Source organism: Dendropsophus ebraccatus, chromosome 14 (genome assembly GCF_027789765.1).
Source record: "Dendropsophus ebraccatus isolate aDenEbr1 chromosome 14, aDenEbr1.pat, whole genome shotgun sequence".
NCBI lineage: Eukaryota > Metazoa > Chordata > Amphibia > Anura > Hylidae > Dendropsophus > Dendropsophus ebraccatus.
The window spans coordinates 7198223-7215916 of record NC_091467.1 but is presented as its reverse complement, the minus strand read 5'-3'; the positions used below and the strand labels follow the sequence as shown (position 1 = coordinate 7215916).

General features: G+C 46.6%; 1 protein-coding gene across 6 annotated transcripts in view; it reads right to left on the bottom strand.

Annotated features, from left to right (window-relative positions):
- PMEPA1 (prostate transmembrane protein, androgen induced 1) overlaps positions 1–17694 on the bottom strand; it is a 172353-nt gene that overhangs the window by 62035 nt on the left and 92624 nt on the right. For all 6 annotated transcript variants that reach the window (XM_069951448.1, XM_069951454.1, XM_069951453.1 and 3 more), the window contains one exon: positions 8222–8320. In XM_069951448.1, coding sequence (XP_069807549.1) covers positions 8222–8320 — 99 coding nt within the window. The remainder of the gene's footprint in view (positions 1–8221; positions 8321–17694) is intronic.

The window sequence follows — 17694 nt, the reverse complement described above, 5'->3', positions numbered from 1 at the left end:
CTATACATTAGCACAGAGGGTGCCGAACTACTATACATGAGCACAGAGGGTGCCGAACTACTATACATGAGCACAGAGGGGACCTAACTACTATACATGAGCACAGAGGGGACCTAACTACTATACATGAGCACAGAGGGGACCTAACTACTATACATGAGCACAGAGGGGACCTAACTACTATACATGAGCACAGAGGGGGCCTAACTACTATATATGAGCACAGAGGGTGCCGAACTACTATACATGAGCACAGAGGGGACCTAACTACTATACATGAGCACAGAGGGGACCTAACTACTATATATGAGCACAGAGGGGACCTAACTACTATATATGAGCACAGAGGGGACCTAACTACTATATATGAGCACAGAGGGGACCTAACTACTATATATGAGCACAGAGGGGACCTAACTACTATACATGAGCACAGAGAGGACCTAACTACTATATATGAGCACAGAGGGGACCTAACTACTATACATGAGCACAGAGAGGACCTAACTACTATATATGAGCACAGAGGGGACCTAACTACTATATATGAGCACAGAGAGGACCTAACTACTATATATGAGCACAGAGGGGACCTAACTACTATATATGAGCACAGAGGGGACCTAACTACTATATATGAGCACAGAGGGGACCTAACTACTATACATGAGCACAGAGGGGACCTAACATCTATACATGAGCACAGAGGGGGCCTAACTACTATACATGAGCACAGAGGGGACCTAACTACTATATATGAGCACAGAGGGGACCTAACTACTATATATGAGCACAGAGGGGGCCTAACTACTATATATGAGCACAGAGGGGACCTAACTACTATACATGAGCACAGAGGGGACCTGACTACTATACATGAGCACAGAGGGGGCCTAACTACTATATATGAGCATAGAGGGGACCTAACTACTATACATGAGCACAGAGGGGACCTGACTACTATACATGAGCACAGAGGGGACCTAACTACTATATATGTGCACAGAGGGGACCTAACTACTATATATGTGCACAGAGGGGGCCAAACTACTATACATGAGCACAGAGGGGCCGAACTACTATACATGAGCACAGAGGGGACCTGACTACTATATGTGAGTACAGAGGGGAGCTGGTTGCTTTATGGGCTGATTTTGAAGAGTAGTTGTGGCTCAGGCACATGGAAAAAAAGAGCAACTCACACAAGATGTCACTTGTGAGTCAATGGATATAAGTCACTGTCATTATTTATAGGGTCTGCAGAGAATATATAGCACTGGTATCTACCAATATATGGTCACAGCAGGCCCAACCCTCATACAACACTTACTTCACTGCCATACACTAATGTGGCATAGGAGAAGTCAGGTAATATGGCACAGGAGGGGTCAGGTAATGTGTCACGGGAGGGGTCAGGTAATGTGGCACTGGAGGGGTCAGGTAATGTGGCACTGGAGGGGTCAGGTAATGTGGCATAGGAGAAGTCAGGTAATGTGGCACAGGAGGGGTCAGGTAATGTGGCACAGGAGGGGTCAGGTAATGTGGCACAGGAGGGGTCAGGTAATGTGGCACAGGAGGGGTCAGGTAATGTGGCACAGCAGGGGTCAGGTAATGTGGCACAGGAGGGGTCAGGTAATGTGGCACAGGAGGGGTCAGGTAATGTGGCACAGGAGGGGTCAGGTAATGTGGCACAGGAGGGGTCAGGTAATGTGGCACAGGAGGGGTCAGGTAATGTGGCACAGCAGGGGTCAGGTAATGTGGCACAGGAGGGGTCAGGTAATGTGGCACAGCAGGGGTCAGGTAATGTGGCACAGGAGGGGTCGGGTAATGTGGCACAGGAGGGGTCAGGTAATGTGGCACAGCAGCGGTCAGGTAATGTGGCACAGGAGGGGTCAGGTAATGTGGCACAGGAGGGGTCAGGTAATGTGGCACAGGAGGGGTCAGGTAATGTGGCACAGGAGGGGTCAGGTAATGTGGCACAGCAGGGGTTAGGTAATGTGGCATAGGAGAAGTCAGGTAATGTGGCACAGGAGGGGTCAGGTAATGTGGCACAGGAGGGGTCAGGTAATGTGGCACAGGAGGGGTCAGGTAATGTGGCACAGGAGGGGTCAGGTAATGTGGCACAGGAGGGGTCAGGTAATGTGGCACAGGAGGGGTCAGGTAATGTGGCACAGAAGGGGTCAGGTAATGTGGCACAGCAGGGGTCAGGTAATGTGGCACAGGAGGGGTCAGGTAATGTGGCACAGGAGGGGTCAGGTAATGTGGCACAGGAGGGGTCAGGTAATGTGGCACAGGAGGGGTCAGGTAATGTGGCACAGAAGGGGTCAGGTAATGTGGCACAGGAGGGGTCAGGTAATGTGGCACAGGAGGGGTCAGGTAATGTGGCACAGGAGGGGTCAGGTAATGTGGCACAGGAGGGGTCAGGTAATGTGGCACAGGAGGGGTCAGGTAATGTGGCACAGGAGGGGTCGGGTAATGTGGCACAGGAGGGGTCAGGTAATGTGGCACAGGAGGGGTCAGGTAATGTGGCACAGGAGGGGTCAGGTAATGTGGCACAGGAGGGGTCAGGTAATGTGGCACAGCAGGGGTCAGGTAATGTGGCACAGCAGGGGTCAGGTAATGTGGCACAGAAGGGGTCAGGTAATGTGGCACAGGAGGGGTCAGGTAATGTGGCACAGGAGGGGTCAGGTAATGTGGCACAGGAGGGGTCAGGTAATGTGGCACAGGAGGGGTCAGGTAATGTGGCACAGGAGGGGTCAGGTAATGTGGCACAGGAGGGGTCAGGTAATGTGGCACAGGAGGGGTCAGGTAATGTGGCACAGGAGGGGTCGGGTAATGTGGCACAGGAGGGGTCAGGTAATATGGCACAGGAGGGGTCAGGTAATGTGGCACAGGAGGGGTCAGGTAATGTGGCACAGGAGGGGTCGGGTAATGTGGCACAGGAGGGGTCAGGTAATGTGGCACAGGAGGGGTCAGGTAATGTGGCACAGGAGGGGTCGGGTAATGTGGCACAGGAGGGGTCAGGTAATGTGGCACCCTTATACAGTCACGCCCTGGCAGGACAGACCTTATTCTCTGTCGTGTTCCGTCGCTATGGCTGTCAGGTGCCAATGTAAAACAAGCGCCCAGTATCCAGGACTAATGCGGCAGCGTATATACATTAGCGGATACCTGTCCCGGAGGAGCTTACGCTCTAGTCTGGCAGCTATGTGCCCCGGATTGGAGGAAGCGTCTCCTCACCCCGGTCTGACCTGATTTTCTGCATCGTGCTGTCTGCGCTCCTCCTCCTGCGCAGCCGATCTCTCATCCCCACTCGTCCTATTCCCACCTGATTCTACTGAGCGGACGAGGAAGAAATCTCATTACAGGAATAAGCCGCACAGCCTGTTCATGTGGGCTCACCAGGGACGGGCCGCGCCAGGCATCTGGGTCTGGCTTATAACAGTCACTGTCTTATATGCAGCCACCAGCCAGAACATTAAGACCATGGACAGGTGAGGGGATGGGTGACCTGGTGACAATGGCGCAGATCATCTCCAGAGCGGACGGTCTTGTGGGGTGTCCAGAGAAGGTACTAAGTCATGGCGGCCAGGGCTCATTGGTGTGTGTGTGTGTATGGGGGGGGGTTAAGGTTAGCAAACTGCTGAAAAACTTCCTGCTCTGATAAAAAGGAGTCAGATCACACAGGACATGTAGGGGGTTCCGCAGAACAGTCAGAGTCCATGTGATCCCTGTCCATGTGTGGTGTCCCACTAGGGGTGTTACTGCTGTTCACACCCTTCGCAAGTCTGTACTTTTTTGAGGTCTTGTTGCAGCCAAAGTAGTATTAAGGATGACCACTAGATGTCGCTATGTTATTTATTAAAGTCTAGAAACTGCACAGCTCTGTGGACCAGTAGGATCTTTACTTTCTTCTGTCCTATCACCTCTTCCCTTGCACTCTTTCCACCCAACCACAGCACATCTTACACGCTGGATAGGAAGTTAGTCCCTTTGGTAAAGGAGGAGTCTTAGCTGAGCTTCTGTGGAGAAAGGACGCAGACCAGATAGCTCTCCACAGTGGTCCTACCTGGGTCCTGGCCCTCTGCCAGGTCCCCTTTAAAGAAGAGGAGTAGTCTTAGGGCCCTATTCCACAGTAACGATAATCGGCCGGATCGGCCCCATTTGGCCTGGTTCGGCCGATTATCGTTCGGTGAAATAGAGAGAACGATCAGCCGATGATCGTGTTGTCGGCTGATCGTTCATTTAGGGCCAGACCTAAAATCGTCGTTCCCCCACCGCGCATCGCTACGGTTAAATAGCGGTCGGCAGGCGACCGACGATTTGACAAGCAACAGCATCATACATTACCTGCAGGGCTGCTTTGGGTCCCGCGCGCTCTATCTTCAGAATGGCCGGTCAGCTGGCGGAGCACTTAGCCAATCACAGGCCGGGACCGCCACGGCCTGTGATTGGCTGAGTGTGGCCTGTCAGCTGACCGGCCATTCTGAAGATAGAGCGCGTGGGACCCAGAGATGAAGACAGCGCGGAGAAGAAGCCTGGACAGGTAATGTATGATGCTGCAAGGGCTGCAAGGACATCGGTAACGATGTCCTTGCAGCCCTCGCTCAATGATCATCGGGCCGTGGAATAGGCCCAGTAAACGAGCGGCGATCTAGCAGATCGCAGCTCGTTTACATCGTTGATCGGGCCCTCCTCGGCCCGTGGAATAGGACCCTTAGTCAGTGCCCTGCATGGGTAGGACACAGGACAGTGCTCTCCTACAAAACTTCTTTCTTCAAGTGCCTATACCCTACATGATGCAGTGTTAAACCCCTCAGGAGAGGACTAGCCAATAGATCATCTCAACCCACGCCGAGGACTAGGAGTAACCACAGTGCTGGACAGTATCCACTACAAAGCCAAAGAGCTAGAAACTGATCCGGGTGGAGCAAAGTTACTGAAAAGTCTAGGCACTCCATCTTACAGCGCGAGAGTCAACAGGAAACCCTCAGCACTCTGCAGATCCCAGATAACAAGGTCTGGGGCCTGTGTCACCTATTAAAACGGTTCAGCCAACGCTAGTGGGCATAAGGTGGTGTGAAGACTATAGAAAGGTCAATACACAGGCACATGTTTTCTCATTCTTCTTCTTCTACAAGTATTCTTCTATATATTCCAACATCCCGGCAGAGCACATTATTACATGGGTTGAGACTCTCACAGCACCCTCCTCTCTAGTACGCTACCTCAGTACAACTCTACCAACATTACTACATCCTACTCAGCACATATCCCGCAGATCTGGTGGTTTTACGACTCAGTATTTATTGGAGCTTTGGCAAGTGTATATCCAAGCACATCTGTATTATCTGTTGCACATTTGCCAATAGTAAATCAAGTCAAAATTATCTCGGAGTCTGTGATTATTATCACCACCTACACAGCACCTACACCACAACCTTGGGACATTTCCCCTTTCTGTGGGTGGTGGGTCCTACTATCCGGGAGGGTCACTACACCACTCTGGCCATCTGTGACTATATCATCCGTGACACTATCCCAAGGGACCTGGTAGCAACCCGGAAGGACACCAACCACAGGGGAAAAGGGTACAACCGGCCTTACACCTTAAAAGCAGGCGTGCCATCACACCTGTGTGCCCACCAGGTACTGGCGTCACGTGACAAACCCTAAAGGCCCGGCTGTACCTTGGCCATCCACCACCAGAGTGGTGTCACACTTCCATCTAGCAAGTGACTGGCCATCCCACTGCTAAGACACCATCCGGGGGTCACCACAAATGGGCATCGCACCCAGAGCATGGAGCAATGGGAGGTGGTGTCTAGTGTAATGGGTCACATGCTCCACCATGTGGACAGCAGGACGGGTGTGCGTCACCTGGGGAAGAAAATTGCACCAGGATGTACTATGGGAAGAAGACAAGATGGCGGGGGCAGTGTGATGGTCAATGTTCTGCTGGAGATCATCATGTGGATGTAACTGTGACTACCTAACCATTGCATGGCAAGTCATGGCAGTGGGACCCCCTCATGGCAGAGGATAATGCCCCAGGGGCCGCACTGCAAGACATTATGTAGAAATGAGGAACAGGGTGGTGACTCGTCCTCAAGATTCCCTAGATCTCAGTCCCAACGACCATCTGGGATCCATGGAGGCCGCACCTTACACCTCACAGGGTCTCCTGCTGATACCATAGGGGACGTCTCTGGGCTATAGGGTCCTAGGGATGAATCAAAGGGCTCTGGGGTCCAGTCCTCAGGGAGACACATCACAGGGTTATGGGGTCTGGTGGAGACACATCACAGGGCTATGGGGTCCGGGGGGACACATTGCAGGTTTATGGGGCCCGACGGACACATCACAGAGCTATGGGGTCCAGGGGGACACATCACAGGGATATGGGGTCCAGGGGGACACATCACAGAGCTATGGGGTTCGGGGGGGGAACCCTTCACAGGGCTATGGGGTCCAGGGGAACACATCACAGGGCTATGGGGTCCAGGGGGACACATCACAGGGCTATGGGGTCCAGGGGAACACATCACAGGGCTATGGGGTCCGGCGGACACATCACAGGGCTATGGGGTCCAGGGGGACACATCACAGGGCTATGGGGTCCAGGGGGACACATCACAGGGCTATGGGGTCCGGGGGGGGACACATCACAGGGCTATGGGGTTCGGGGGGGAACCCTTCACAGGGCTATGGGGTCCAGGGGGACACATCACAGGGCTATGGGGTTCGGGGGGGGAACCCTTCACAGGGCTATGGGGTCCAGGGGAACACATCACAGGGCTATGGGGTCCGGGGGGGGACACATCACAGGGCTATGGGGTCCGGGGGGGGACACATCACAGGGCTATGGGGTCCGGCGGACACATCACAGGGCTATGGGGTCCGGGGGGGGACACATCACAGGGCTATGGGGTCCGGCGGACACATCACAGGGCTATGGGGTCCAGGGGGACACATCACAGGGCTATGGAGTTCCGGCCTAGGGGTGGCACAGTATTAGACAGATGGTTTTCTGTAAGAGCACTGTGTATATGGGAGTGTATGTATATATTTGTATATTTTTACTTCCTATATGGTGGGATTTGTTCCTACACTCCAGCTTCGTGCTTGGCTGCTTCGGTTCTGTGGCAGACGGCCAAGCCAAGTATCAGACTTGTGTATTAGAGTCTCATTGTGTGAGGATGGTCGGCACGGCTTGTGCTTGTCAGATACTTTGTCATTAACTGTGTCACTGCTGTGTGACTCCAGAGCCCAGCGCTATAAACCTGATCACATGACCTGACACCGCTCTGACAACCTGTGCAGCCATCACATGACCTGACACCGCTCATACAACCTGTGCGGCCATCACATGACCTGACACCATTCTAACAACCTGTGCAGCCATCACATGACCTGACACTGCTTTTACAACCTGTGCGGCCATCACATGACCTGACACTGCTCATACAACCTGTGCGGCCATCAAATGACCTGACACTGCTCTGACAACCTGTGCAGCCATCACATGACCTGAGACCGCTATAACAACCTGTGCGGCCATCACATGACCTGACACCGCTCTGACAACCTGTGCAGCCATCACATGACCTGAGACCGCTATAACAACCTGTGCGGCCATCACATGACCTGACACCGCTCTGACAACCTGTGCAGCCATCACATGACCTGATTCCATGTGATTATTGTCCTTCCAGCTGCCTCTTGTAACAATCTCCTTTACTCCTTATAGAGCTTGACAGTCATTGAACTCCTTCAGTACTACCTCTGTATAGCAGCCCATTGTTGACATATATGTAATGTTTGTACCGTTTGCTCTGTTTAGTTCAATAAAAACGATTTTAAATTAGAAAAAATAAGAAACTAACCTAATAACCTAATAATAATAAGAAACCTAATAATCTATTATTATCATTATTATTATTAGTAGTAGTACTATTATTATTATAAATAACAAACAGTAATCTAATAATCTATTATTATTATTATTTTTATTATTATTATTGATATAAATTCTATGATACTTAAACACATTAAATAATATAGTAAAATAGAATTTCCAATTTTGAATTTTTGTTTTATTTTTTAAATATTTATTTTATTCTAATGTTATCATTTCTGATTTTTTCATATAATTTATTACATTTGCATTTATTTATTATAATTATTATCTTAATAAAGCTAATTACGACTCCACGAGTACCTGCACAAAGCTTGGTGTGCTCCGGCCGCCTCCCGGTGGTAATCCAAGTGGGATAAGAGGGTCTGCAGCTCCATAAACTGTTCATCTTTATTATAAAATCTAAATAAAATAATAGAAAGAAAATACATAAAAATGACAATGAAATAATATCACAATCCAATGCATAAATAAAGCTGCCTTACATACAACTTGGCCTGAACAGATGAAAGGTAAGTGCTTCTACGTATTGTTGCCGCCACTCCAATATGGCCGACAGCTGCAGCCAGGCCTTGTACATTGGTCATGTGATGCTGCAGCCAATCACTGGCCTTAGTGCTCAGGGTGTCATACATGCAGCAATCAGCCGCAGGGTCATGTGACCAATCTACATGATGTAATTTCGTCAAGGCCATCTGGGGGCAGAATACAGCAGGTATTTTTTTTTTCTTTTTTAGGTAGAATTTTTAGAACACCCCTTTATATTTTATCACTATTTTGGCCTCTACTAGTCGGCACGTGTCACCGTTTCTTCGCTGTCTTCGCTGTAATAGACTCCGCAGTCAGTTCTGCCACAGAAAATCCTTTTATTCAATTTAAAGCCAAATGAATTGGAAGAAAACCCCATTACGGGCAGGTCAGATGCCAAGTGACTGCAGTATACAGATCCAGCAGCTCCTACTATAAACCTAGCCGGCCCCTGAAACCTGTACAGAGCTGATACGTATCACAGCTGAGGGTTTGCTACATCTGTATCCATCAGCAGCACAATCAGCCACACCATGACAACATATTACTACTGTAATACCACCAAACTGTTACAAATAATACAGCCACACCATGACAACATATTACTACTATAATACCACCATACTGTTACAAATAATACAGCCACACCATGACAACATATTACTACTATAATATCACCATGCTGTTACAAATACAGCCACACCATGACAACATATTACTACTGTAATACCACCATACTGTTACAAATAATACAACCACACCATGACAACATATTACTACTATAATACCACCAAACTGTTACAAATAATACAGCCACACCATGACAACATATTACTACTGTAATACCACCATACTGTTACAAATAATACAACCACACCATGACAACATATTACTACTGTAATATCACCATACTGTTACAAATAATACAGCCACACCATGACAACATATTACTACTGTAATATTACCATACTGTTACAAATACAGCCACACCATGACAACATATTACTACTATAATACCACCATACTGTTACAAATAATACACCCACACAATGACAACATATTACTACTGTAATACCACCATACTGTTACAAATAATACAGCCACACCTTAACCACAAAACACTATCATACTATTACCAAATTGTACCACCACAAGTACACTGTAAGTATCTATTAATACCATACTGTTACCAAATTATACCACCACACCATGACTAGATATTACCACCATACTGTTACCAAATATTACCACCACACCATGACAACATAACACTACTGTATGGTGACTGAGTAATAGAACCATACTGTTACCAAATTATACCACCACACCATGACTAGATATTACCACCATACTGTTACCAAATTCTACCACCACACTATGACTAGATAATACCATTATACTGTTACCAAATTACACAGTCACACCATGACTAGATAGTACCATCATACTGTTACTATGTTATACTGCAACACCTCCATCACATATTATTAATGCATAGTGACTGAATAATATCATCATATATTACCACCACTATATAATAAGCATATACAAACCACTGTACATAGACCAATACATCCCCCATACAGTATCTATACTGTGGTAAAACCCATTTCTACACAATCACTGTCCTCACCCTGTAAGGGATCACAGAGCAGTTACATCCAGTAACTACAGAGGGCATCATCTCTGATTTGACTTATTCCCTCTCCATCCTGAGGACTTCCTCCAGCAATGTCTTCAGAGTTTGCCGCACAGACATCTTTGTCTCCTTTCTTTCCCAGCCTTCTCCCTCCCAATACCTTATTTTTCAGGTATCCCCTGGGGGTCTGTGCTCCAGCTCAGATGGTAGGGATGGTGCACATTACTCTGGACAACATCCAATTGGGTAGAATTTTACACAATTTTGGCTAGTGGAAGCTTCCATGTTAGCTATTGGATGGATTCCAGAGTGACTAAAGTGCAGTACCAAGCACTGCCACCACTATTTGTATGGCACTGTGCTTATGTAAGGGGCCACTGCAGCTTCTTGATTGGGGGACCCCTATTGTTTAATAACTTATTCTACAAATAACCCCTATAACATCACTTAGCGTTAAGGTACATTGTAGCTTAACAATATTGAAAGCAGCTTGTTTTATGAAAACAATCGATTAGGTCATGTGACCTTTGCCCTATGGTGCTGCCAGGTGTTGGTTCTCGCATACGATAGCTTATAAAGGGTTAATTGCCCCTCAAACCTAGCACAGCTAATCCCCAGAGGCCGATGAATTGTTAAAGTGGATTATTTTTCGAGGCGCTGCCGACACCAGAGGTTCTGCAGGTGCGCTCTGCTCTCTAAAATCTCTGCAATTGATTTTCTGCAGCTGTTTGTGCAGCCCCACAGAGAGTAACATTTACACAGCAAAACCCAGAGATGCTCTGCCCGTCCATTATACAGAATAATTTCATCTCTCGCCACGTGTATGTACAAAGGAGGAGACGGGAAAACTCAGACATCACCCAAACACGTCCTCTCAAAATGTTCCTGCAACGATTTATGACGCTCCGGCGAGATATAATAACTTATGTTTGCCGAAGAATTTCAAATAACACATTAGTTCTGATGTTAAACCTGACCTGCATCCAGACTCCTAATGCTAAAGATTAACCGGTGTCATCTCATGGTATTCTATAATATAACGGAGGATGGTGAGAGATATAGTATAACAGTGTAATACAATGCCCCATATGTATAATAATATATCTACTCCAATATTACCCCTTAAGTAAAAAAATATAACTACTATAATACTACCTCCTATATACAGGAATATAACTACTATAATACTGCTCCCTATATACAGGAATATAACTACTATAATACTGCTCCTATATACAAGAATATAACTACTATAATACTGCCGCCTATATACAGGAATATAACTACTATAATACTGCTCCTATATACAAGAATATAACTACTATAATACTGCCGCCTATATACAGGAATATAACTACTATAATACTGCTCCTATATACAGAAATATAACTACTATAATACTGCTCCTATATACAGGAATATAACTACTATAATACTGCTCCCTATATACAGGAATATAACTACTATAATACTGCTCCTATATACAGGAATATAAATACTATAATACTGCTCCTATATACAGGAATATAACTACTATAATACTGCCCCCTATATACAGGAATATAACTACTATAATACTGCTCCTATATACAGGAATATAACTACTATAATACTGCTCCTATATACAGGAATATAACTACTATAATACTGCTCCTATATACAGGGATATAACTACTATAATACTGCTCCCTATATACAGGGATAGAACTACTATAATACTGCTCCCTATATACAAGAATATACTACTATAATACTGCCCCTATATACAGGAATATAACTACTATAATACTGCTCCTATATACAGTAATATAACTACTATAATATTGCTCCTATATACAGGAATATACTACTATAATACTGCTCCTATATACAGGAATATAACTACTATAATACTGCTCCTATATACAGGAATATAACTACTATAATACTGCTCCTATATACAGGAATATAACTACTATAATACTGCCCCCTATATACAGGAATATAACTACTATAATACTGCTCCTATATACAGGAATATACTACTATAATACTGCTCCTATATACAGGAATATAACTACTATAATACTGCTCCCTATATACAGGAATATAACTACTATAATACTGCTCCTATATACAAGAATATAACTACTATAATACTGCTCCTATATACAGGAATATAACTACTATAATACTGCTCCTATATACAGGGATATAACTACTATAATGTACTCTAAACTTGAGAAAGCGCTTTGGCGTGAAACTGTTGTTAGCAGGGGATCGGCCTGGGGGGTTGAATGATCCTCAGTGAGCCCCAACTGATTATGTAACCAATAGGGAACCTCAGCAGATGACAATGCTTTCCGAATAATAAAGGCAATATTCTAGTACATTACTCCTAGTGAATAAGGGTTGAGAGCAGGGTAAAAGGCTTTCTACATTTCACAAATATAACCATGTCAAATCTAAAAGAGTTATCCAGAATTAGAAAAACATGGCCGCTCTCTCCCAGGAATAGCACCATCCCTTTTCTCAGTTTGTGTGTGGTATTGACGCTCAGTTTCACTGAAGCGAACGGAGCCAAGTTTTTCTACCACACACAACCAATGTGGTGCTGCTTAAGGAAGAAATAACTGTTGTCCTAATCCTAGATTACATAAGTGATTACAGTGCAGTTACATCCAGTGACTCACATGAGATGTCTTCTCTCATAGGAGTCACTCACTTTTCTTTTTCTTCTTCATCTGGCCCAGCCATCATAAAGACTTTTTCTGGTGATACTTTGTTGCAGGGTCGTGAGGGGTTCGCCCGTCGATATAAGGGGTATGGGGCGTACTGGGCTCTCCTAATCTCCTGACATTGTATGTTGGTGGAGACAGGGGTTGGGCATGATGGGGAATCATCGCCTGGACCCTTTGTTTTTGGAAAGAAAGCACTGGCTGCGACTTAACCCTCCTGGCTGGACAGGAGTGGGGGCTGGGCGGGATTGAGAACTGATGGCAGAGCTATCGTTTGCTGGCCACTTTTAAGCTTTTGGCCCCAGCACAATCCTCACCTTTATACAAAGTCTCTGTTACAGTGCCCACTTTGTTCCCCATGTAGTATTTAGGCACATTTTGAGTAGTCAGATAGTACTTAGGTCGCCTCTATGCCCTCATAGCAGAAAGGCCCCCATCTGTACCCTAATATAGTAGATGGCCGCCCCCGTGCCTCTGTATAGTAGTCAGGCCTCTTAGTGCCTCTAAATAGTAGTTAGGCCTTCTCTGTGCATCCATATAGCAGTTAGGCCTCTCTGTGCCTCCTAGATAGGCCCCTCTGTCTCCATATAGTTGCCATAACTTATCTCCCCAATATAGTAGTTAGGCCCCTCTGTCTTCCTATATAGTAGTTATAACCTATGCCCCAATATAGTAGTTAGGCCCCTCTCTCTTCTTATAAAGTAGTTATAACTTACGCCCCTAATATAATAGTTATGCCTCTTGTCTTCCTATATAATAGTTATAACAGATGCCTCCAATATAGTAGTTAGGCCCCTATGCCTTCCTATATAGTCAGTGGCGGAACTACCGCCATAGCAGCCGTAGCGGCTGCTACGGGGCCCTTCACATCAAAGGGCCCGCCTAGTCAGTTTGCCACCTGTGATGTTTCCACTCTCCCTGGTTAGCTGTTCGGGACTTTTGTCCTGCCACTAGCTAACCAGGGGAGAGACTGTACTGAAGCCGGGCCCTGCGTCTCGGCCGGCTATTGCTGCACTGCTGGGCGGGCACAGCAGGGGATAATTGCTAATTCCAGCAGTGTCTTCTCAGCTGTACACGGGGGCGGAGTCAGAGAGCCAGGACTGAGGGGAGCACTTCACCCTCTGCACCGGAGCTGGGCCACAGGGATCGCTGCCTATCACAGTGCAGCAGGTTAGCAGGGGAGCTGGGGAGGCAGGGATGCCAGGCAGGCTAAGGTGTGTGTGTGTTATGAGCACTGGCAGTTTCCTGCAGCGTCTGGCAGTGATCCCTGCCTACAGCTAATGGCTGCCATCAGGGGTTACACAGAGGCTGCAGGAGGCTCTGCTCCCTGTGTATGAGCCCCCCTCCCTCCTTCATGCAGGATCTGACCCCCGTCCTCTGCTTCCCCCTCCTTCCCTCCTCCTGCTGCCACTGGTGTTATGTTACAGCAGTCGGGACATGAGGGAGAGGGCTGCTGTGTGAGAATCCTAGCCTGCTGCTGCCAAAGACAGAAGGGGGATGCACCACTACTCCCAGCATGCTGGAGGTAGTAGGTATATTAACTGTACTTGTAGTGTGTGTATGAATATATGTGTATAATGGATGAATGTAGTGTGTGTTACATGTCTACTACTACCCCCAATACTGCTCCTAATACTGCTCTACTACTACCCCCAATACTACTCTACTACTACCCCAATACTACTCCTAATACTGCTCTACTACTACCCCCAGTACTGCTCTACTACTACCCCCAATACTACTCCTAATACTGCTCCACTACTACCCCCAAAACTGCTCCACTACTACCCCCAATACTGCTCCACTACTACCCCCAATACTGCTCCACTACTACCCCCAATACTGCTCCACTACTACCCCCAATACTGCTCCACTACTACCCCCAATACTGCTCCACTACTACCCCCAATACTGCTCTACTACTACCCCCAATACTGCTCCACTACTACCCCCAATACTGCTCCACTACTACCCCCAATACTGCTCCACTACTACCCCCAATACTGCTCCACTACTACCCCCAATACTGCTCCACTACTACCCCCAATACTGCTCCACTACTACCCCCAGTACTGCTCCACTACTACCCCCAATACTGCTCTACTACTACCCCCAGTACTGCTCCACTACTACCCCCAATACTGCTCTACTACTACCCCCAGTACTGCTCTACTACTACCCCCAATACTGCTCTACTACTACCCCCAATACTGCTCCACTACTACCCCCAATACTGCTCCTAATGCTGCTCCACTACTACCCCCAATACTGCTCCACTACTACCCCCAATACTGCTCCCAGTACCATTCCTACTATTACCCCCACTCCTGATACTACTACTCCTCCCAAAAGTGCTACTCCCCTTAAAGTGACTGTACCACAAGGCTCAGGCTGAAGCACTGGAGGCGGCCGACCCACCCCCAGTGGAAGAAACCCCCACCCCTTTATGACGCAGCTCCATTGATTCTAATGGAGCAGTGTCATAGAGGGGCGGGGGATTCCTCCCATTTTGGGTGGGTCTTTCCGCCTCCAGTGCTTCAGCCTGAGCCTGGTGGTACATTCACTTTAACTACTACTGCACCCCTCATCTTCTATGCTTCTACTGTAACTACACCCCTTATCCACTATGCCTCTACTCTACACCTATCATAATTAGAAAAAAATATATATATATATATTAAATTAAATTTTATTTTTTGGCCATATCGCCCAGCCCTAGGTGGTAATTAGAGATGAGTGAACCTGGAGCAGCTGGAGTCCATCCGAACCCGAACGTTCGGCATGTGATTAGCGGCGGCTGCTGAAGTTGGATAAAGCCCTAAGGCTATGTGGAAATCCTGGATATAGTCATTGGCTGTATCCATGTTTTCCAGACAACCTTAGAGCTTTATCCAAGTTCAGCAGCCGCCGCTAATCAAATACCGAACGCTCGGGATCGGATGGACTCCAGCTGCTCCAGGTTCGCTCATCTCTAGTGGTAATATTGGTCTGTATATAGTTTATATATAGAGTCATTACCACCACAGACTGACTGCCACTTGGTCAGTCTCGTAATATTGTTCTGTTTATAGTGTGGTTCTGGGTCATTATGTGGCGGTAATATTGGTCTGTACATAGTGTATATATGTAAACTGATTGTTGTAAACACTAGTATTTTTTTCTTAAATTAATTTATATTGCACTGAAGTATCAGGAAAAATATTTAAATTTTTTTTTTTATTCTCTCTAAAATATGTATCAAAAGCCACACGTCTATTAAATATACACAGCCATCACCTTTTTCTTAGCTTGTACAAAAAGTTATAAAAAATCTCAAATCTCCAAAAAAGCACTGTATATTGTTTTTTATGCTTCCAGCACCTTCATTTAATTTTTCCCGGTGTGCATAATCAAATTCCAAGTAATTTGTCCCAGTATATTATTCATTGTCCATTTCTACTTATTTTGTGAGTATTTACATTAGTGCGTTTTATTTAGAATAACTGAAGAGGTTACTTCCCTTACTTCACTTGGACACTCTTCAGACACGTTTTTTTCAGCCCAACGCGTTTCTTGTACCACACATCTTCAGGGGCCATAGGGTAGGACTCACATATTCTTAGGGACCCAGTGCAGAAAAACTTCATCCGTACAGCTCTGTACAGGGGGGGGGGGGGGGGGCATTGGAAAGTTTGCTATGGGGCCCAGCCATTTCTAGTTACGCCCCTGTATATAGTAGTACGGCCTCATATAGTTGTTGGACACCTTTGTGTCCCCATATTGTAATTAGGCATCTTTGTGCTCACATATATCATTTTAGGTGCTCTGTTCGGACATATATTGTGAGTGCCCCATGTGCTCTCATATACTAGTTAGGTTCTCCCTGTCCTCTCATATAGTATTTAGGCCACCTCTGTGTCCCAATAATGTAGTTGAGTCCCTCTGTCTCCATATAGTGACTAGGAACCTCTGTGCCCCCATATAGTAGTTAGGTCCTCCTATGTGTATCTATATGGTATTAAAGTCTCCCTGTGCAGGTAGCCCCCGCCCCCCCCCCCAGTAAGTAGTATTTGCCATGTAGCTACTTCCCCCACCCCAGTAGGTTGTCTCCCTGGTAGGTAAGGTAGACACGATATTTGTAGGTTATCCCACCCCAGTATGTAGTATTCCCCACTAAGCCATCCCCTCTGGTAGTCCCTCCTCTGCAGGCATCACTCTGTAATCACCCTGGTAGTTAGTACATCAACCCAGCCCCTCCCCCTTCACCTGCACCTCATGCGCGCATACAGTTAAGGGGCCAGGTGCAGCAGGTGGCAGCCGAGGAGCGGCCTTCCCCTGTCAGTGGGACCCCAGTCTGTGTGGGTCCTGAAGCAGGGAGTCTGGGCCTCTAGGGTCACACACAGTATTAGAGATATGTTTTTTTGTTCTGGGTATAATATGAGGCACTGCTGAGGGTATGCCCCATACATGGCTGTATACGGGTGAGGCAGCCCGATTTAATGGCCGGCGGGCAGCACGTTACACTCGCTTGCTGTCACTTCTCTTATTATGTGGAAGTTTATAGAATCTGTGAAGTGAAGGATTTTCTCAGTGATTCTTATAATCACTTTTCTTGTTTGACAGATGATATTATGTCACCAGCAAACGTCTGCGGAACATTATTCCCTTCTCTGTGAGGTATACAGAGACTGCTGCGGCGGGTATATAGAGTCATGAGTACATTGGTTATCGGATATCAAAGATAGATAGGAGATAATAGATGGATAGATAGATAGATAGGAGATAGATAGATAGGAGATAGATAGATAGATAGATAGATAGATAGATAGATAGATAGATAGATGATAGATAGATAGGAGAGAGATATAGATAGGAGATAGATAGGAGATAGATAGATAGATAGATAGATAGGA